We start from the raw sequence: 21529 nt of genomic DNA on the forward strand, positions 1-21529 counted from the left end.
TGAAAATGAACCCCCATGAGGTGGTGGGGAGGTGTGGGGGTTGGGTGGAGGGGTTGGGGGGTGCTGGGGAGGGGTGGGGGGATTTAGGTCAGCATTGTTGATAAAAGTGATTTCGAGTGTTGACGGTTTAGTGGCTACTGAACTGGAAGGTGCAGGGAGGGGGGTGGGGAGGGGGTGGTCAGTGAGAGCACTGAGCTGAAATGGCCACTTTGGAAACAGGAACTGAGCGCCCGCCCACTGAGCACGTGTGGTTCATCTAGTGTCACACGTTCTGAGGGGCTCAGGGGCAGAGTGCAGCTGAGCTCAGCCACCCTGTGAAGCCAAACTGTACAACGCTGAAGTGTCAGTGGTTAGGACCTGGAACGCACTGCCTGAGAGTGTGGTGGAGGCAGGTTCAACAGCAGCTTTCGAAAGGGAATCGGCTAATTATCCGACGAGAGAAAATGTGCAGGGCTACGGGTCAAAGGTGGGAGAGCAGGAACTGCTGAGTCGTTCTTGCAGAGAGCAGGCATGGACATGATGGCTGAATGGACTCCTTCTGTGCTGTCGCTAAGCTAAATTTTGTCTGCCCAGATCACATGCCCCTTTTCACAATGAGGACAACAATGAGCTCAGGGCTACCACAGCGCTGCTGTTGCACGTCCCAAGACTCAAGTGGTCTGTGGTCAACATTGCTTATTTGACACAGGGTTTTTTTTTTGGGTGACTCAAACTGATTGGCAAGCTTCTAATGAATGATAAGATACAACTGGGCACTGGAGGTTACTGTGTGCCTCTTCAAGAGTGACAGTGAGCACAAACAAACTATTCACTCATGAAGGGCGTCACAGCGGAACCCAATCTACACATTCACACACAAACACACATATACACTCACTCACTCCCAAATTTTTCTCACATACACACACACACACACGACAAACACACACACACACACACACACACACACACATTTCACACATACAATCATACAGAATCACCTACAAACACATGCATACTCACTCACTCACACCAACATTCACACATTTCTCACACACCCACATTCACACCCACAAACAGACTCACCGACGAACACGCACACATTTCACACACACACACATACATGCACACACACAAACGCCTACAAACACACACAATCACCAACAAACGCACACAGACAAACACTCCACACACACAAATGCTCACCAAAACACACTCAAACTCACTCACCCAAACTCACCCACACAATTTCTCACTGTCAAGAAGGTATAATAATTCTCATAATGTTATTGGAATTTATTGTAAAATAAAGCAATAGTGGGATATGTCTATATGTGTGTGTGTGTGTGTGTGTGTGTGTGTGTGTGTGAGATTTAATTGAATTAGAGGCAGTAAGTCTGGGTGCTTTGATCTAAGAAGAGAGGTTAGGTTTGAAATTTTAATTAGATAAACATGGGGAAGTTTAGGAACATAGGTGTAAAGGGAACATTTGTGTTTTCAAATAAACCAGGCTAGATTGTTTACAAAAGAGGGAGTGAAATGTGTCAGACACGAGGTCACAAACATGCTCATGCACATAATCACAGTCACACACTCACGCACACACAAACACACAGTCGTTCACACACTCACACAGACGCACACATAAAAACCCACAGTCGCACACTTACACACACACACACACACACACACACACACACACACACACACACACACACACACACACACACACACACACACACACACACAAACACACACACACAGTCAAGAGGCCAGAATTGGACATTCGCCGAGACCTTGGAGGGATGTAGGCGCCGGGGAGGTTTACAGAGATAGGGAGGGGTGCAGGGGCAAGAGGAGGTTATAGAGAAAAGGAGGAGTGTAGGGGCAGGAGAATGTTACAGCAATAGGGAGGTGTATAGGGACTGGAGGAAGTTACAGAGGCAGGAGGGGTGTAGGGGCTGGAGGAGGTTACAGAGATAGGGAGGTGTGTAGGGACTGGAGGAGGTTACAGAGATAGGGAGGGGTGTAGGGGCTGGAGGAGGTTTCAGAGATAGGGAGGGGTGTAGAGGCTGCCAGAGGTTACAGAGATAGGGAGGGGTGTAGGGGCGGGAGGCGGGTACGGAGATTGTGAGGGGTGTAGGGGCTGCAGGAGGTTACAGAGATAGGGCGGGGTATAGGGGCTGGAGGAGGTTACAGAGATAGGGAGGGATGTAGGGGCTGGAGGAGGTTACAGAAATGGGGAGGGGTGTAGGGGCTGGGGGAGGTTACAGAGATAGGGAGGGGTGTAGGGGCTGCAGGAGGATACAGGAGATAGGGAGGGGAGTAGCGGCTGGAGGAGGTTACAGAGATAGGGAGGGATGTAGGAGCTGGAGGAGGTTACAGAGAAAGGGAGGGGTGTAGGGGCCGGAGGAGGTTACAGAGATAGGGAGGGGTGTAGGGGCTGGAGGAGGTTACAGAGATAGAGAGGGGTGTAGTGGCTGGAGGAGGTTACAGAGATAGGGAGGGATGTAGGGGCTGGAGGAGGTTACAGAAATAGTGTGGGGTAGGGGCTGGAGAGGGGTTACAGAGATAGGGAGGGGTGTAGGGGCTGGAGGAGGTTACAGAGATAGGGAGGGGTGTAGAGGCTGGAGGAGGTTACAGAGATAGGGAGGGGTGTAGAGGCAGGATCAGGTTACAGAGATAGGGAGGTGTGTACAGACTAAAGGAGGCTACAGAGATAGGAAGTGGCTGTAGGGGCTGGAGGAGGTTACAGAGATAGGCAGGGGTGTAGGGGCTGGAGGAGTTGAGATAGGGAGGGGTGTAGGCGCTGGAGGAGGTTAGAGAGATAGGGTGGGGTATAGGGGCTGGAGGAGGCTACAGAGATAGAGGGGTGTAGGGGCTGGTTGGGGTTATAGAGATAGGGAATGGTGTAGGGGATGGAGGAGGTTACAGAGATAGGGAGGGGTGTAGGGGCTGGAGGAGGTTGCAGAGATAGGGACGGGTGTAGGGGCTGGTTGGGTTTGCAGAGATAGGGAGGGGAGTAGGGGCTGGAGGAGGTTACAGAGATAGGGAGGGGTGTAGGGGTTGGAGGAGGTTACAGAGATAGGGAGCGGTGTAAGGGCTGGAGGAGGTAACAGAGATAGGGAGGGATGTAGGGACTGGAGGAGGTTACAAAGATAGGGAGGGGTGTAGGGGCGGCAGGAGGTTACAGAGATAGGGAGGGGTGTAGGGGATGGAGGGGGTTACTGAGATGGGGAGGGGTGTAGAGGCTGGAGGAGGTTACAGAGATAGGGAGGGGTGTAAGGGCTGGAGAAGGTTACAGAGATAGGGAGGGGTGTAGGGGCTGGAGGCGGGTACAGAGATAGTGAGGGGTGTAGGGGCTGGAGGAGGTTACAGAGATAGGGTGGGGTGTAGGGTCTGGAGAGGGGATACAGAGATAGGGTGGGGTGTAGGGGCTGGAGGAGGTTACAGAGATAGGGAGGGGTGCAGGAGCTGGAGGAGGTTACACAGATAGGGTGGGGTGTAGGGGGTGGAGGAGGTTACAGAGATAGGGAGGGGTGTCGGGGATGGAGGAGGTTACAGAGATAGGGAGGAGTGTAGGGGTAGAGGAGGTTACAGAGATAGGGAGGTGTGTAGGGTCTGGAGGAGGTTACAGAGATAGGGAGGGGTGTAGGGGGTGGAGGAGGTTGCAGAGATAGGGAGGGTTGTAGGGGGTGGAGGAGATTACAGAGATAGGGAGTGGTGTGGGGGCTGGAGGAGGTTACAGAGATAGGGAGGGTTGTAGGGGCTGGAGGAGGATACAGAGATAGGGAGGGGTGTAGGGGGTGGAGGAGGTTACAGAGATAGGGAGGGCTGTAGGGGCTGGAGGAGGTTACAGTGATAGGGAGGGGTGTAGTGGCTGGAGGAGGTTACAGAGATAGGGAGGGGTGTAGAGGCCGGAGGAGGTTACAGAGATTGGGAGGTGTGTAGGGACTGAAGGAGGCTACAGAGATAGGGAGGGGCTGTAGGGGCTGGAGGAGGCTACAGAGATAGGGAGGGGTGTACGGGCTGCAGGAGGTTACAGAGATAGGGAGGGGTGTAGGGGCTGGAGGAGGTTACAGAGATAGGGAGGGGTGTAGGGGATGGAGGAGGTTACAGAGATAGGGAGGGGTGTAGGGAGTGGAGAAGGTTGCAGAGATAGGGTGGGTTGTAGTGGGTGGAGGAGGTTACAGAGATAGGGAGGGTTGTAGGGGCTGGAGGAGGTTACAGAGATAGGGAGGGGTGTAGGGGCTGGAGGAGGTTACAGAGATAGGGAGGGATGTAGGGGCTGGAGGAGGTTACAGAGATAGGGAGGGGTGTAGGGGCTGGAGGAGGTTACAGAGATAGGTATGGGTGTAGGGGCTGTAGGATGTTACGGAGATAGGGAGTGGTGTAGAGGCTGGAGGAGGTTACAGAGATAGGGAGTGGTGTAGCAGCTGGAGGAGCTTACAGAGATAGGGAGGGGTGTAGGGGCTGGAGGAGGTTACAGAGATAGGGAGGGGTGTAGGGGCTGGAGGAGGTTACAGAAATAGGGAGGAGTGTAGGGGCTGGAGGAGGTTACAGAGATAGGTAGGGGTGTAGGGGCTGTAGGATGTTACAGAGATAGGGAGGGATGTAGAGGCTGGAGGCGGTTACAGAGATAGGGAGGTGTGTAGGGGCTGGAGGAGGCTACAGAGATTGGGAGGGTTTTAGTGGCTGGAGGAGTTTACAGAGAAAGGGAGGGGTGTAGGGGCTGGAGGAGATTACAGAGATAGGGAGGGGTGTAGGGGCTGGAGGAGATTACAGAGATAGGCAGAGGTCTAGGTGCTGCAGGAGGTTTCAGAGATAGTGAGGGTTGTATGGGCTGGAGCAATTTCAGGGATAGTGAGAGCTGGGGAGGAGTGTAGGTGTTGGAGGAGTTTACAGCGATAGGGATGGGTGTAGGGGCTAGAGGAGGTTACATGGATGGGGAGGATGTTACAGAGATAGGGAGGTGTGTAGGGACTGAAGGAAGTAGCAAAGCAAGCGAGGGTTGTGGGGGCTGGAGGAGGTTACATGGCTGGGGTGTGGTGTAGGGACTGGAGGAGGTTATAGAGATAGGGAGGGGTGTAGGGGCGGGAGGAGGTTACAGAGATAGGGAGGGGTGTAGGGGCTGGAGGAGGTTACAGAGATAGGGAGGGGTGTAGGGGATGGAGGAGGTTACAGATGTAGGGAGGGGTGTAGGGACTGGAGGAGGTTACAGAGATAGGGAGGGATGTAGGGGCTGGAGGAGGTTACACTGATAGGGAGGGGTGTAGGGGCTGAAGGAGGCTACAGAGATTGGGAGAATTTTAGTGGTTGGAGAAGGTTACAGATATAGTGAGGGGTGTAGGGCTTGGAGCGGTTTGCAGTGATGAGGAGGGATGTAGGGACTGGGAGGTGTTAAAGAGATAGATAGAGGTGTATGAACTGGAGGAGGTTACAGAGATAGGGAATGGCTTAATGGCTTGAGGATGTTGCCGACTTCGGGAGTGGTGTAGGGGCTGGAGGAGGTTACAGAGATAGGGAGGGGTGGGGAGGGCTGTTGTGGTTGGAGGAGGCTACAGAGATTGGGAGGGTTTTAGTGGCTGGAGGAGGTTACAGTGATAGGGAGGGGTGTAGGGGCTGGAGGAGGTTACAGAGATAGGGAGGGGTGTATGGGCTGGAGGATGTTACAGAGTTAGGGAGGGGTGTAGAGGCTGGAGGAGGTTACAGAGATAGGGTAGGGTGTAAGGGCTGGAGTAGGTTACAGAGATAGGGAGGGATGTAGGGGCTGGAGGCAGTTACAGAGCTAGTGAGGGGTGTAGTGGCTGGAGGAGGTTACAGAGATAGGGAGGGGTGTAGTGGCTGGAGGAGGTTACAGAGATAGGGATGGGTGTAGGGGCTGGAGGAGGTTACAGAGATAGGGTGGGGTGTAGGGGCTGGAGAGGGTTTACAGAGATAGGGAGGGGTGTAGGGGCTGGAGAAGGTTACAGAGATAGGGATGGATGTAGGGGATGGAGGAGGTTACAGAGATAGGGAGGGGTGTAGGGGGTAGAGGAGGTTACAGAGATAGGGAGGAGTGTAGGGGCTGGAGGCTGTAACATAGATAGGGAGGGTTGTAGGGGCTGGAGGAGGTTACAGAGATAGGGAGGGGTATAGGGGCTGGAGGAGGTTACAGAGATAGGGAGGGGTGTAGGGGCAGGAGGAGGTTACAGAGATAGGGAGGGTATAGGGGGTGGAGGAGGTTACAGAGATAGGGAGGGGTGTAGGGGCTGGAGGAGGTTACAGAGATAGGGAGGGGTGTAGGGGCTGGAGGAGGTTACAGAGATAGGGAGGGTTGTAGGGTCTGGAGGAGGTTACAGAGATAGTGAGGTGTGTAGGGGGTGGTGGAGGTTACAGTAATAGGGAGGGGTGTAGGGGGTGGAGGAGGTTACAGAAATAGGGAGGGGTGTAGGGGGTGGAGGAGGTTACAGAGATAGGGAATGGGGCAATTAGGAACAAGAACCCTCGCTAACGTTTATCACATTTACCCACGGTTGCTGTGGCCAATTGTCTTGCCCTGGCTGTGACCACAGTCTGAAAATGAATGCTGGCTTTCCTTTAACTCAGCAATACACAGGCTATATATAACCTGCACCTTCAGAGCTATCGGTGAGGCAGCTATTTTAATTCGAAAAGAATGCCACGAGTGCTAAATAAAGCCACATAGATAAATCTAACCTAAATTCTTGGCCCTCCCTTCCTCCAGATACCCCATTTTGCACTCTCTTGCTCCAAGGGGTTAAATGTTAGCATGTACAGAGGATTGGCTGGCTTGCAGACAATAGAGAGTATAGCTGGGCCTTTCTCTGATTGGCAGTGTGTGACACGTGGAGCCAACATTTTACAAGTTACATCAATGACTTAAATGAGGGGAGCAAAGGCATGATAACAAAATCTGCTGATGACACAAAGATAGGTGGGAAAGTATGTTGTGAAGAGGACGTAAGGTGTTTGTGGACAGGATTTTGGTAGGTTGAGTGACAGGGCTACAATCTGGCAGGTGGAGTGTAAGGTGGGAAAATGTGAAGTTGTTCACTTTGGCAGGAAGAATAAAAATAGCAGAGTGTTACTTAAATGGAGAACAACTGCAGAGTTCCGTGGTGCAGAGGGACCTGGGTGTTCGAGTGCACGAGTCACAAAAAAGTTAGTGCACAGGTACAGCAAGTAATTAAGGCAGCTAATGGAATGTTATCCTTTATTACAAGGGGAATTGAACATAAAAGTAAGGATGTTATGCTTCAGTTATACAGGGCAATGGTGAGACCACATCTTGAATATCGTGTGCAGTTTTAGTCTCCTTATTTAAGGAAGGAGGTAAATACATTGGAGGCGGTTCAGAGGAGGTTTACTAGATTGATACCTGGAATGAGTGGGTTGTCTGATGAGGAAAGGTTGGACAGACTGGGCTTGTTTCCACTGGAGTTTAGAAGAGTGAGGGGTGACTTGATTGAAGTATAAAAGATCCTGAACGGCTTTGACAAGGTGGACATGGAAAGGATGTTTCCTCTTGTGGGTGAGTCCAGAACTAGGGGGTCACTGTTTTAAAATTAGGGGTCACCCTTTTAGGCCAGAGATGAGGAGAATTTTTTTCTCTCAGATGGTTATGCAACTTTGGAACTATCTGCCTCCGAAGGTGGTGGAGGCGGGGTTATTGAATATATTTAAGGTAGGTAAATTCTTGTTAGACAAGGGAATCAAACGCTATCGGGGGTAGATGAGAATGAGGAATTTGAAAAACAAACAGATGAGCCATGATCTTATTGAATGGCTGAGCAGACTCGAGATGTTGAAAGACTGACTTCTGCATCTATTTCTTATTTTCATACAAAGAAACCCCATCTTCCACTCTCTTCCTCCAGACACCCCATCTTCCACTCTCTTCCTCCAGACACCCCATCTTCCACTCTCTTCCTCCAGACACCCCATCTTCCTGTCTCTTCCTACAGACACCCCATCTTCCTGTCTCTTCCTCCAGACACCCCATCTTCCTGTCTCTTCCTCCAAACACCCCGTCTTCCACTCTCTTCCTCCAGACACCCCATCTTCCTGTCTCTTCCTCCAGACACCCCGTCTTCCACTCTCTTCCTCCAGACACCCCATCTTCCTGTCTCTTCCTCCAGACACCCCGTCTTGCTCTCTCTTCCTCCAGACACCCCGTCTTCCACTCTCTTCCTCCAGACACCCCGTCTTCCACTCTTTTCCTCCAGACACCCCGTCTTCCACTCTCTTCCTCCAGACACCCCATCTTCCACGTTCTTCCTCCAGATACCCTATCTTGTTCTCTCTTCCTCCAGATAACCCATGTTGCACTCTTTTCCTTCATATACCCCATCTTGCACTCTCTTCCTCCAGATACCCCACCTTGCAGTCTCTTCCTCCAGATACCCCATTTTGCTCTCTCATCCTCGATATACACCACCTTGCACTCTCTTCCTCGATATACAACATCTTCCTGTCTCTACCTCCATTACCCCATCTTCCACTCTCTTCCTCCAGACACCGCATCTTCCTGTCTCTTCCTCCAGACACCCCATCTTCCAATCTCTTCCTCCAGACACCCCATCTTGCTCTCTCTTCCTCCAGACACCCCAACTTCCACTCTCGTCCTCTACATACCCCATCTTACACTCTCGTCCATATACCCCATGTTACATTCTCCCCCTCCTGCCTGCATCCTCATTACATTGAAGCCAAGGCTCTTTGCACCATCCGAAATAGGGTTTATCTTCTCCAAAAATACAGACTTGCATTTCTATCGCACCATTCACAATCTCGCAAGAACCCAAAGCCCTTTACAGCCAATGAAGCTCACTTTTATAATGTAGGAAGTGCAACAGCCAATTTGTGCAGAGCAAAATCCCACAAAGAGCAATCTGATAATGAGCAGGTCACATTTTTAGTGATGTTGGTTGAGGGATGACTATTTGTCCCAGAACACTGGAGAGAACTCCTCCCATGCTCTACTTTCAAGAGTGTTATCTTTTACATCCACCTGAGAAGGCAGATAGGGCCTCAGATAAACATCTCATCTAGAAGATGGCAGCTCCAACAGTGCGGCTCTCCCTCAGTACTGATCCTCCGACACTGCGGCATTCCCTCAGTACTGACCCTCCGACAGTGTGGCACTCCCTCAGTACTGACCCTCCGACAGTGCAGCATTCCCTCAGTACTGACCCTCCGACAGTGCGGTGCTCCCTCAGTACTGATCCTCCGACACTGCGGCATTCCCTCAGTACTGACCCTCCGACAGTGTGGCACTCCCTCAGTACTGACCCTCCGACAGTGCAGCATTCCCTCAGTACTGACCCTCCGACAGTGCGGTGCTCCCTCAGTACTGACCCTCCGACAGTGCGGCATTCCCTCAGTACTGATCCTCCGACAGTGTGGCACTCCCTCAGTACTGACCCTCCAACAGTGCAGCACTTCCTCAGCACTGACCCTCTGACAGTGCGGCGCTCCCTCATCACTGACCCTCCAACAGTGTGGCCCTCCCTCATCACTGACCCTCCGACAGTGCGGCGCTCCCTCAGTACTGACCTTCCGACAGTGCGGCACTTCCTCAGTACTGACCCTCCGACAGTGCGGCGCTCCCTCATCACTGACCCTCCGACAGTGTGGCCCTCCCTCATCACTGACCCTCCGACAGTGTGGCGCTCCCTCAGCACTGACCCTCCGACAGTGCGGCACTCCCTCAGTACTGACCCTCCGACAGTGTGGCGCTCCCTCACTACTGACCTTCCGACAGTGCGGCGCTCCCTCAGTACTGGCCCTCCGACAGTGCTGCGCTCCCTCAGCACTGACCCTCCGACAGTGCGGCACTCCCTCAGCACTGACACTCCGAAAGTGTGGCGCTCCCTCAGTACAGACCCTCCGACAGTGCGGTGCTCCCTCATCACCGACCCTCCGACAGTGCGGCGCTCCCTCAGCACTGACCCTCCGACAGTGCGGCACTCTCTCAGCACTGACACTCCGACAGTGTGGCGCTCCCTCAGTACAGACCCTCCAACAGTGCGGCGCTCCCTCATCACTGACCCTCCGACAGTGTGGCGCTCCCTCATCACTGACCCTCCGACAGTGCGGCGCTCCCTCAGCACTGACCCTCCGACAGTGCGGCACTCCCTCAGTACTGACCCTCCGACAGTGTGGCGCTCCCTCACTACTGACCCTCCGACAGTGCGGCGCTCCCTCAGCACTGACCCTCCGACAGTGTGGCGCTCCCTCAGTACTAACCCTCTGACAGTGTGGCGCTCCCTCAGTACTGGCCCTCCGACAGTGCAGCGTTCCCTCAGCACTGACCCTCCGACAGTGCGGCACTCCCTCAGTACTGACCCTCCGACAGTGCGGCACTCCCTCAGTACTGACCCTCCGACAGTGCGGCACTCCCTCAGCACTGACACTCCGACAGTGTGGCGCTCCCTCAGTACAGACCCTCCAACAGTGCGGCGCTCCCTCATCACTGACCCTCCGACCGTGCAGCGCTCCCTCATCACTGACCCTCCGACAGTGCGGCGCTCCCTCAGCACTGACCCTCCGACAGTGCGGCGCTCCCTCAGCACTGACCCTCCGACAGTGTGGCGCTCCCTCAGTACTGACCCTCCGACCGTGCGGCGCTCCCTCATCACTGACCCTCCGACCGTGCAGCGCTCCCTCATCACTGACCCTCCGACAGTGTGGCGCTCCCTCAGTACTGACCCTCCGACAGCGTGGCGCTCCCTCAGTACTGATCCTCCGACAGTGTGGCGCTCCCTCAGTACTGGCACTGCGAGCGTCAGCCTGGATTTTGTGCTCCAGTCTCTGGAGTGGGAGCTTGAACCCATGACCTTCTGAATCGGGTGAGCGACAGAGCCAAACTACTGAGCTGCAGCCGACATCCTATCAGACTCCGCAGGGTCCCCTCTCAGTCACCTCCTTTCAAGGCCCAAAAGTCTACGGCTGACACCTTCAGCATCTGTGAGCCACAGAACGTGACTTTCCGCCCGCTTGCTTTAACCGAGGGCTGAGGCTCCCCAATCCTCCGGCACAACTCGATCCTGTGAGCACCTCCTGGTCTGAATTGTTGAAAAAAAAAATATACACACTGAATCACCGAGAATGGCTGAGTCACTGAGAATGGTCAGTGAACCTCCCTCCCACCTGTGCAGCTGCAAATTCCAGCGTGGGGCTGATTCCAGACACTGCGAAGACCCATCACTCTTTCACGCCTCAGTAGCATTGCCATGGCGACGGCCCCTCTCGCCTCGGAGAATTTGTGCTCTCCCAGAGCTCGCACATTTCCATAAGACTCAAACAGGAACGTACGGTGAAGGACAGAGATGAGATAGCTTACCTCGCCTGGGCCTGCTCGATCTCACCCCTCTCGCATCCGCCCCCCACACCCCCCCCACCACCCCACCACTCCCCCACCACTGACAACCTGGGCTGCCCTCTGATGCCCGCCTGCTCCACAGCGTCTGGAGTTCCTCCCTCCTTGCCCCCCACCACCCCACCGAGGGGATGCCACCTCAAACACCAAACCCACCCACCACCGCTACCCCACCCCCCCCCCCCCCAACACTCCACCCATCCGTCATTACCCTCTCCACCCAGTGACTCAGCCCCTGTCGGTCACAACGTTGACGCCCACAGGCCTCGGGCCTGACTGCGAAGGCATCAGTCTACTCCAGGGTGGGACGCACGTCCCTTTACCGCCTGTCGCCGCTTGCGACGATGGCTCTTTTTACTTTACTCTTGGGCATCCCCCTCGGCCCTCGAGGCAGGTGGCTGCCATCCAGGCTGCCCTCGGCGGTGCCTGTCTTCCGGGCGCCATCTTGGAGGGGCGGTGAGGAACCCGGGCGGGGCCGGCAACCTACACACAGGGCCCGGGGCAGCAGGCCCCTCCTTGCGGAAGAGCGGTCGCTCCCTCCCCGCAGTCACCCGCAGCAATCCGAGGGAAGCGCCACCCTCACCCGCCCACCGCCTCCTCCAGGGGCAATTAGGGGCGGGCGATAAATGCTGGGCCCACACCCAGCGGCGCCCACAACCCCCCCACCACCACCCGCCCCCCTTTGGGAATGCATTAAAACAAACATCAACCCCTGACGGACGGTTAGAGGGCAAAATATGTGCCAGGAAATAAGTTTCTGGATGGTCGGTCTGCAAGCGGGGAGAGTGTGGGGGGCTTTGGGTTTTCTTTTTTAAGAAAGGGAAGAGAAGGCCTTTCCTGAAGTAGAAGCAATTAAAGAATTAACAAACTCAACTTGGCCAAAGCTTCAGGCAAAACGGTCAGAGAGTCTAACAACGCGTAGAGTTTTGGGATCAGCGATTCAAGGAGTTATAGAATCCTGCAGCACAGAAGGAGGATATTTGGCCTGTTGTGCCTGTAACGCTTCATCCAGTGAGTCCCACTCTCTCCCTGCTCTTTCCCCCACAGCCCTTTACAGTTTGGCCAGCATCGAGCGCGGTCCAACTCTCACAGGGGAGACTGCAGAGACTGGGGTACCGGGCCTCTGATTCAAATCCGGAGCAGGCAAGCTAAAAGCGGTAGGACATCAGGGGGTGGGGGTGGGTGGGGGGGGGGGGTGGGTGGGGGAAGAATACTGGATCCGTAGCCATTTTACACAGCTCACCTGTGCCTCGCCCCCGGCCTGCATCCGCAATCTATGCTGCAGAATTCACCGTCCGATGGGGAGGGGGATGTTCTGACAACAGAAAGGCCAGCAGGCAAGGTACAAAGCCACAGAGAACCGGTCTCTGCATCATAAAGAGGATTAGAGATTTACTTTCACACGGCTGTGACCTGCTCGAGGAGAATTAGTGCTGGGACCATTAGGCTCCCTGGTAATATAGTTCACGGTGCTGGGAAGATCTCTGCCAACGCCGGGGTTGCTCTCTCAGTCTCTGCACAACTGCGCGTCAGCTCAGATTGGGCGGGTAACGCTCTCACTCCAGAGTCAGATGGTCAGGGGTTCAAGACTCACTCCAGAGACTCATGCTAGCGCTGAGGGTGTACTACACCGCCAGATGCACTGTCATTAAAGTGAGACACCAAACCGAAGCCTCTTGTGCCCCTGCCCTTACATACAGACTGATACTAGCAGGGGGGGGGGGGGGGGGTTACAGCCCCACAGATGATTGGTGCATTCCGTGGTCATTCTTCCCTTCGAAGCTCACAGAGCATTGGCAGGCTGTTTGACTGTGAGAGGCGTCACACGCCCACGCACACTCGTGATTGGATCCAGGAGCTCTGCCTCCTCTTTTGAAACTCTTGATAACCCAGCGATGCTGAGGCCAACTGTAGGAACGACAGCAACAATGTGCATCTACACAGCGCCCCCCCCCCCCCCCCCACGCCCCCCCCACCCAAGTCTTACATCCCAAGATGCTTCACAGGAACATTATCACACAGAATCTGACCTCCGATCCACATGAGGAGATATTAGGGAGAGGCAGCCAAAAGCTCGGTCAAAGAAGTTGGTTTTGAGGAACATCTTAAAGGAGGAGAGAGAGAGAGACAGAGAGGTTTGTGGGGGGGGGGGGGGGGGAGGAATTTCAAAGATTAGGCCCTGGCAGTTGAAGGCATGGGAATATTTTACAATTGGTTGTCCAATGCAGTGGGAGTGATTCTAGGATTCCCACCATTAAAGATGGGCTCAGCTCTCTGGAGTGGGCCAGTTCTTTTGGACATGGGCACCACTGCACAAGGTATCAGTAAAAGAGTCCAGCGGCCTCCCCCAGGGTGTGCTCAGTTCTGCCTCTTTGACTCTGTTTCCAAGGTGCTGGCATAAGGCGGAAGCTGAGCGAACGTCCGACGATACCAGACACCGGTGCTCTTTCTCAAGAGGTTGAAGATGCCAGTGTATAAATGGATTCAGCTGTCCCTGCTCCGTCACGTCAACATTAAGCTGCTCACTGACCCGCAAAGTGCTGAGCAAAAGGAACCAGCAACCGGGCATGCCATTGCTAATGTGCAATAGTAATACACCATTAATTTTAGCAATCATTGGTAACCAGTTATCAATGCATACGATGTATTGTGGCAAGTGCCTGGCTTCTGATTATGCTTTATTGCAGATCGTCTGCCTACTTTCTCCTTCCTTTTCTCTTCCCCTGCTCCCGTTTGCTTCTCCCTGTTTCTCTCACTGAGATTCCTTCTCCTGGTTTGCTGGTCAGTCTGTCTCTCTCTTCCTCTCTCCTCCCCTCTCCCACAGAGTATCATGTTATTCTGAAGCGCAGCAGGCGATCCAACTGTTCTGCCACCGAGGTCTGGTTAGTTCTCGGGAGCGGAGGGGAGGGGAGGGGAGGGGGGAGGGGGGGGGGTGGTGGGCAAGAGCTGCCTCCAATTCAACCTCCTCCCCCACCAACAGCAGGACCTTCCCGACCGAGGGCTCCAGAGGTTTTAGTGAGACAGCTCGATCCCGAATGAACCTGAAGTTGGGACTTGAGCACCAAGGGGCTTACAGCTGGCAAATCGTTCACCCTTTGCAGGTCTTGGCAGGGTTCCTGCAGACGCTGGACCGAAGGGAAGCCACTTGGTTGTGGCTGCGACAGTTCTCCCACCAGGACAGAGAGCTGAGGAAGGGGGCAGCCTTGCAACATCACCAGGTAGGCAGCCGCCCGTACCAGCGTTACGTAGGGGAGCTAACATACACTTCTCCCCAGCATCCAGGGGGGGGGAATTCAGCAGCTTACACTCCTCCTCTCCAGGTAATGGAATTAGAAGAGAGCTGACAGAGACCATTCAGCCCGTTGTACCTGTGCCAGCTCTTTGAAACAGCTGCCCGATTAGTCTCATCCCTGCCCCGTACACTGTTCCCCCACAGCCCTGCAAACTTCTCCAAACAAAGTGTCCACCCAGCACATGGGCTTGTTGCCAATTTTTAGGCCTGGGTCACAATCGTCTCAGTAACCTGGAGGGGCTGCTGTGGGTTTAATAGAAGGGCGGGGGGGGGGAAAGGAGGGGGAGGGGTGGCAAACTGTGAGAGATTGGATTGAACGTGGGACCTGGGAGGAGTTTCAATGGGCGGGTAGAGTCCATATAGGGGACGTGGAAGGAGGTTAAACGAGTGGGTAGAGGCCTTGTGGCCCAGTGGGTGGTGTCCCTACCTCCGTGTCCGAGTCCCACTCCAGCATTTGATGGTTAAGGATGTGTTTGTAATGCAGCCAAACAGGTCGAATATCAACCTGTAGAACCTTCCAATGTGCCTATGGCGTGCGGTAAGAGCAGGAGCGTGTCTTGGTGGAGTTATAGCCCTGGGGACAGGCTGCTGATCCTTCCTCAGAAAAATGAGCCATGGAAACAGACATAAGCCTGTACTTTGTCTGCCTCATGTGCTACTAGAGGCATGGGAAGGTTCTCCGTCTAAGAGGCTGCGTTTGGGTAGACTGTCCCTGGTTTGTGGGAGGAATGGGGTTAATGTGAGAAATGACCCTTATGCCACTCTGTGCTTTCTTATGCTCAGATGGGAGAAATATCACTCGGTGGAAGTGCCCAGCTGTGCGTCAAAGGTCTGACCTGCGTGTGGCCAAGTCTTGCACTGATCCTCCTGGTACTTCTGGGCGCTTGTGCACAGCAATGTCCCTCATCCTGTGACTGTTGGATGTTAAATGGAACTGTTGTCTGTCATGGGAGGGAGCTCACCGCTGCACCTGAAGGAGTTCCCTTGGAGACCAAGGGGCTGGACATCAGCAGGAACCTCATCACCTCCGTCAGGCTGGGCCAATTCAGTGAACTCTCGGAGCTGGAGAACCTGGACCTCAGTAGCAACCTCATCTCCAACATCGATCCGGGGGCTCTGGGTGGCTTGCCTCGCTTGCGCACACTGCGGCTGAGAAACAACCGCCTGAAGACCATCTGGCCGGGTGTGTTTGGAGCGATGGCCAACCTCACCACGCTGGACATCCGCGGGAATCCTTTGGTCATCCTGCTGGACGAGACCTTCGGAGCGCTGCCCAACCTCCGCCAACTAGAGCTGGGGGGGGAGCTGGTTTATGTGGCGCCCCGGGCCTTTGTTGGTTTGAGCAGCCTGCAGCGCCTCACCCTGGGGGTGACCAATTCCAGCAGCGTCCCCACTGCCGCACTGTCTCACCTCAGCAATCTGAGAGCGCTGAGGTTCCATGGGTTAAACGTTGCCACGCTCCAGGACAATTCCTTCCAGCACTTACGCAACCTCCGGGTTCTGGAGATCGAGCAATGGCCGAGGCTCGGCACTCTGAATCCAGACTCCTTCCACGGCCTCAACCTAACTTCGCTGTCCATCACCAGGTGCAACCTCACCTCGGTCCCCTACCACTCCGTCAAGCACATGGTGTATCTCCAAGTTTTAGATCTGTCCTACAACCCCATCGCGGTGATCCAAGGGAACTTACTGGGGGAGTTAGTCCGCCTCCGGGAGCTGCTTCTGGTCGGTGGGAAGCTCTCTGTGATTGAACCTTCTGCCTTTCGGGGCCTGAGCCACCTCCAGACACTCAACGTCTCTGGCAACCGGCTGGAGACCCTGCAGGAGTCGGCCTTCCACTCCGCTGGGAGCCTGGCTACCCTCCGACTGGATGCCAACCCGCTGGCCTGCGACTGCAGGCTCCTGTGGATCATTGCAAGGAGGGCACGGCTGAACTTCGAGGGCCGCGAGCCTGTTTGCGCCAAGCCTGAGCCTGCCCAGGGCAAGGCGTTCAAAGACTTTGGGGCCATCGTTCTGCCCGGCTACTTCACCTGCAGCAGAGCCAGGATCCTGAGCAAGATGGTACAGCTGGCCACGGTGGGCGAAGGGGAGACAGCCAGCTTCCAGTGCCAGGCTGAGGGGGACCCAACCCCCGCCATCCAGTGGTCCACTCCTCAGCAACGGGTCCTGAGCAGCGGGCAACGCGGCAGGCTCAGGGTACGTGGCGATGGCTGCCTGGAGATCTGGTATGCACAGACGCAGGATAGTGGCACTTACCAGTGCACTGCCAGTAACGCAGCGGGCAGCGACACCACCAGCGCCGTCCTCCAGGTCCGAAGCTTCATGCCAAACGTGACCCTTGACCTTTCCACTCGGCAGCCGGAGGTCGACGCCAGTCACAGCTCCGTCCTGGACGAAAAGACCCTGTCGATTGTCATCATCATCGGTTCGGTGTCCTTCCTAAGTGTCGTTGCCCTTTGCTTCACGCTGCTCCTCTTTTGGAGCAAGGTGAAGGGGCCCATTAAACGCACCAGCGAGGTCGAGGTGCCGTTTCAATCCAGTGGCACAGATGCGCAGTCAGAAGCCATCAAGTACACCACAAAAATGCTCTGAGGAAGGGGGAAGTATTGCTGCAGGACTAGGCCCCACACAGTGGGTCAAGGGGCTTTTGCACGGCTTAAGTTGTTAAGAAAGGAGCTGAAGGTCTCGGGCTCTGTATCCCTGCCTGTGCCGGATTGGCTGATCTTACCCCGGGGGCATGCTAAGGTGGCACTACGATTGGCCTTTGGGGTTGTGCGAGCAGTGCCCAGGGGTGGGAAAACCAGACAGGGTTCCCACTCCTACTTGCCATCCAATGCTAGCAGATGTGTTCTCTCATCACCGGCTCTTGGTCGGGGTGCTCTGCGTGTTGAACGACCTGGCCGCTCTCCTGCCTGGACTCACAGGCAAAGCTTGGCAAATTGAGAAGTACATGAGGGGCAAAAAGTGGCAGTGGAATCTGAACTCCCCTTTGCACCCTGCTCCCCCTTCCCCCCCACCAACCCCCACTCCCAATGTAAGTCTGGAAGAGGAATACCACTTAAAAAGCTCAGTACAAGCCTGCCAACCATTGCCCATTTTGAAGGCCCAACTGGCTGTTTGTTTGCCAGCAATTGCATTCTGACTTTGGCCGACAGCAACACCAGCACCATGAGATTTGTGTGACCTTGCCCTGTAATAGTCATCCAAACAGGAACATGCCGACAGTCAGCAACAGCACTATAATAGGGCTAGATGAAGAGAGGTGGGAGGAGGCTCGTGTGGAGCTGACACCAGTTAGACCCTGTTTCTGTGCTCCAGACCCGCTACATAGTGGGTTCGACATGGAATCAAAGTCCTTGGGACGTATCTCTCAATGGGTTGCCTGCTGAGTGTTCAATTGGCTGCTTTGATTTGAAGTGTTTCTACGTTAGGTGACAGCCTGTGTACTGAGAGACCAGAATGTCTTGTGGTTAAAACAAGGATGAGCCAGGCACTGTCCTTCAACTTGTTTTACATGTAGGTTAAGGGGAATGGGTTGACCATCTAGCTGTTGCAAAGTAGAGAAGGTCACGCTCGAGGGCCCCCCTGATATAAGAGTCACATCATTAAGATTGCCTCATAAAGAGAGAGTCTCTCCTCATAAAGAGGACATCATTCCATCAAAGGCCCTTTTAAAAATGGGGATCTGACTCTCAGGCATCCCTCTCAAACAGGATCTAACAATTTGGCCCCTTTTTTAAAGGGCCAGGCTCCCTATTACAATCCCCTTTAAAGGTGACCCACTGTCAAGGACCCTTTTTAACACGAGGGATTCAAAATCTTGGACTTCCTTCAGGGTCTCACTATCAGCAACTCACTGAGGCTCCTTCGACAGCGCCTTCCAAACCCACAATCTCTACCACCTAGAAGGACAAGGGCAGCAGACACATGGGGAACACCACCACCTGGAAGTTCCCCTCCAAGTCACTCACCACCCTGACTTGGAAATATATCAGCCGTCCCTTCACTGTCGCTGGGTCAAAATCCTGGAACTCCCTCCCTAACAGCACGGTGGGTGTACCTACACCACAGGGACTGCAGCGGCTCAAGAAGGCGGCTCAACCCCACCACCTTGTCAAGGGGCAGTTAGGGATGGGCAATAAATGCTGGGCCCAGCCAGCGACTCCCACATCCCGTGAATGAATTTTAAAAAAGACCCATAGTGTAGAGGGAATCTTATTGTCAGAAGCCATTTTAAATCCCAAGCAACTTTGAACCTTGATCATTTATCACCTCTGTTTTAGTATTGTTATTTTGAGAAGGTGGATTATGTGAAGGGACAGGTGGGACGGCACGAGGCCAGGGACTGTTTGGAGCAGTGGGTTTAAATTCACGTTGGATGCCCTGACAGGCTGAGTAAGCTATCGCCCTCCAGTTCCTCTCACAATGCCATGGTGATGTAAACAAAGATAATGCTATCAGTCAGAGAGGGAGCTCCCTCTCTTGGTTCAGAGGGTAACTGGATCTCCACAGTAGCACTGAGCGTACTGTCCGGGATCTTCCTCCATGCTGTTTCCATCACTCTTGCTGTTCTCCACCGATGCTGTCCTCAATGTGCTTTGCCAAAAAGCAGTGAAGTAAAGGGCAGCCAGGCAAATAGTGAGGCAGATCACAGCCTAACAGCTCCGTCCACCAGCTTACAACCCCTTCACTCCTGCCTCAGGATCGAATTCTTCAGTATATAGTTCGGAGGCGGGGGCGGGGGTAGGGGGTGGGGGTGGTGGGGTGGGGTTGTGGGGGAAGGGATGTCATCTCCATGCCCCTGCCTGTTCCAGACTGATTATTTGAAGGAGAAGAGTGACCTTTCGTTAGATCGGCCCTGTCTCTGAATTCCTCTCCCTGGCGCCAGCCAACCACCACCCCCCCCCCACCGTGTTTTGTACCCAGTCCCTTGCTCAACACTTCCTCTCGGCATTAAGAACTTGACAATTGGTGGGATTGGTGGTGGGGGCGGAAGGAGGCAGAATTCAGGAACCTCAACGACCCCACACCCACCCCCAACTCTGGCACATCGCTCACTGGTGGCCTACTCCTTACCCGTCCCCATGACAGAGGGTAGCAGAGAACCATGATGTCCAGCTGGCACAACATTAGCACGCGGGCATGCTAATACTGATGTGATGGTAGTTTTACACATCCTGGGGTCAGTGAGCGTAGCCCTGGTGGGCAGGGTGAGAAAAGAGGTCCAGAGGCCCTCCTCCAGGGTCTCTTGTCAGGATGGGAGCTATTTTCAATGGTGCCCTGGGCAATAATCCTAACTTCCCTTCCCTCACGTGCCTGCCCTCCTTGGAGTGGGTGAGGTGGTGCCCTGTCCTTCAGGCCTCCAGGACAGAGTCTAACATGGATGAGGCCATAGTCAACACCTGCAGACACACTGGGGAAGATGGTAATCAGACAGAAACAAATTATAGACACTGGCTTTAAATCCACACCAAATTACGATCCAGCAGAGGACGAAAATCGCTCTATCAGTGGTGAGCGGTGGGTCTGAGGTGGTGCAGAAGACCCATAGAGCTGTCCCTGGCATGATAGCTGTGCATTTCCACACACACATATGGGGGTCTACAATCCCCTGAGAGAGTCCCAGGACAGAGCTTCTGCCTTCCATCACTGTTGGGTGTAAAGGCCTGGGTTCAAATGGTCCGTTACCTTGGCTAGGAAGATTTTCACCAGCAGTGTTCCGCTCAGAATTTTATGGGATTAGCTATTAAGCTTCTTAAGCAAATGAATTTTTATTCTCAATAAAGTACTTTGCAAAGTTTCACAGAGAGCAGTGTTTTCCTGTGGAACAACCTTCAGCTAATGGCTCTGGGCACATATGCACAGCCCCTCCCCAGTCAGGGCTGAGGTGGCTGATCTCAGTGAGCCCAGGCAGTGAGGTGCTCAACTATTCACATGTGGAAGGCATCATGGCTGAGCCTCACATGCATCGGGGCTAGGAGGAGGAGGGGGCAAGGCTGACTTTGCTTCTGCTTTCTAAGCCACAACTGCTGCGCCAGCAGAGGTCAGTGAATCATGGTACAGACCAACGATTGGACCTGGGTCCTTCTCATGCCCATGGCTCTGAACCACTCTGGGTAGCTGCATTGACTCACCAAGGGCACTTATCAGGCAGAGGCCATTGTCTCCTGTTATGAAATCCAAATACGTCAGAACTGAAGGTTAATGGGGCGCAGGCCAACCCCTGGTTTATGAGTCACATGCCATGGCAGAAGGGCAGGACTGAGAGGTCCTCTTCTGCTGAAGGCCCCGCTGACACATGCACAGCTGAGCTCTTGGCTGACTTCAGTGTATATATATTATCTGTGAATCTATAACGTGTGGCCATCTCCAGCAGATGAAGAGATGTTGGGGGGGGTGGGGTGGGTATTCAGAGAGGAATTTACATGTCTGCTTGCCAAGAGTGTTCTTGATACTGATCGGCAGTATGCGACCTCTTCATGAACATTCATCCGGAAGAATAATTCCTTTGCAACAAACTAATGCTTATAGATACTGTGCGAGCAGGAGATGGTGTTGCCAAACTGGGAGCACAGGGTCAATCAATCGAGGGGAGAGTGAATTAGAACACAGGAGCCTGTGTTTATATTACACTATTTAGAAATTTCACACTTAGAGCACTCTTCTGATAATGAGGCCATGTTATTGAAACAGTGTAGAGGGAGATTTACTCTGTATCTAACCCCGTGCTGTGCTTGTCCTGGGAGTGTTTGATGGGGTCAGTGTAGAGGGAGCTTTACTCTGTATCTAACCCCGTGCTGTACCTGTCCTGGGAGTGTTTGATGGGGACAGTGTAGAGGGAGCTTTACTCTGTATCTAACCCCGTGCTGTACCTG

General features: G+C 54.1%; 2 protein-coding genes across 4 annotated transcripts in view; one reads left to right on the forward strand and one right to left on the reverse strand.

The window, feature by feature from the left end:
* The window catches only part of LOC121272921 (semaphorin-4B-like), a 114932-nt gene that overhangs the window by 56558 nt on the left and 36845 nt on the right, over positions 1-21529 (reverse strand). The window lies entirely within an intron of this gene.
* LOC121272878 (leucine-rich repeat and immunoglobulin-like domain-containing nogo receptor-interacting protein 1) lies at positions 14398-17246 on the forward strand. Its single transcript, XM_041179715.1, has 2 exons — positions 14398-14580; positions 15438-17246. The coding sequence occupies exons 1-2, from the start codon at positions 14398-14400 to the stop codon at positions 17244-17246; spliced, it is 1992 nt and encodes a 663-aa protein (XP_041035649.1).

This window comes from Carcharodon carcharias, chromosome 36, assembly GCF_017639515.1.
Source record: "Carcharodon carcharias isolate sCarCar2 chromosome 36, sCarCar2.pri, whole genome shotgun sequence".
In the NCBI taxonomy this organism is placed as follows: domain Eukaryota; kingdom Metazoa; phylum Chordata; class Chondrichthyes; order Lamniformes; family Lamnidae; genus Carcharodon; species Carcharodon carcharias.

What these genes read in the sequence shown, in the direction of transcription:
- LOC121272878 (XM_041179715.1), top strand. Translation starts at nt 14,398, where the DNA reads ATGAACCTGAAGTTGGGACTTGAGCACCAAGGGGCTTACAGCTGGCAA. An exon ending in CAGCCTTGCAACATCACCAG is followed by an intron (nt 14,581 to 15,437) that starts GTAGGCAGCCGC and finishes TCTTATGCTCAG; the next exon opens with ATGGGAGAAATATCACTCGG.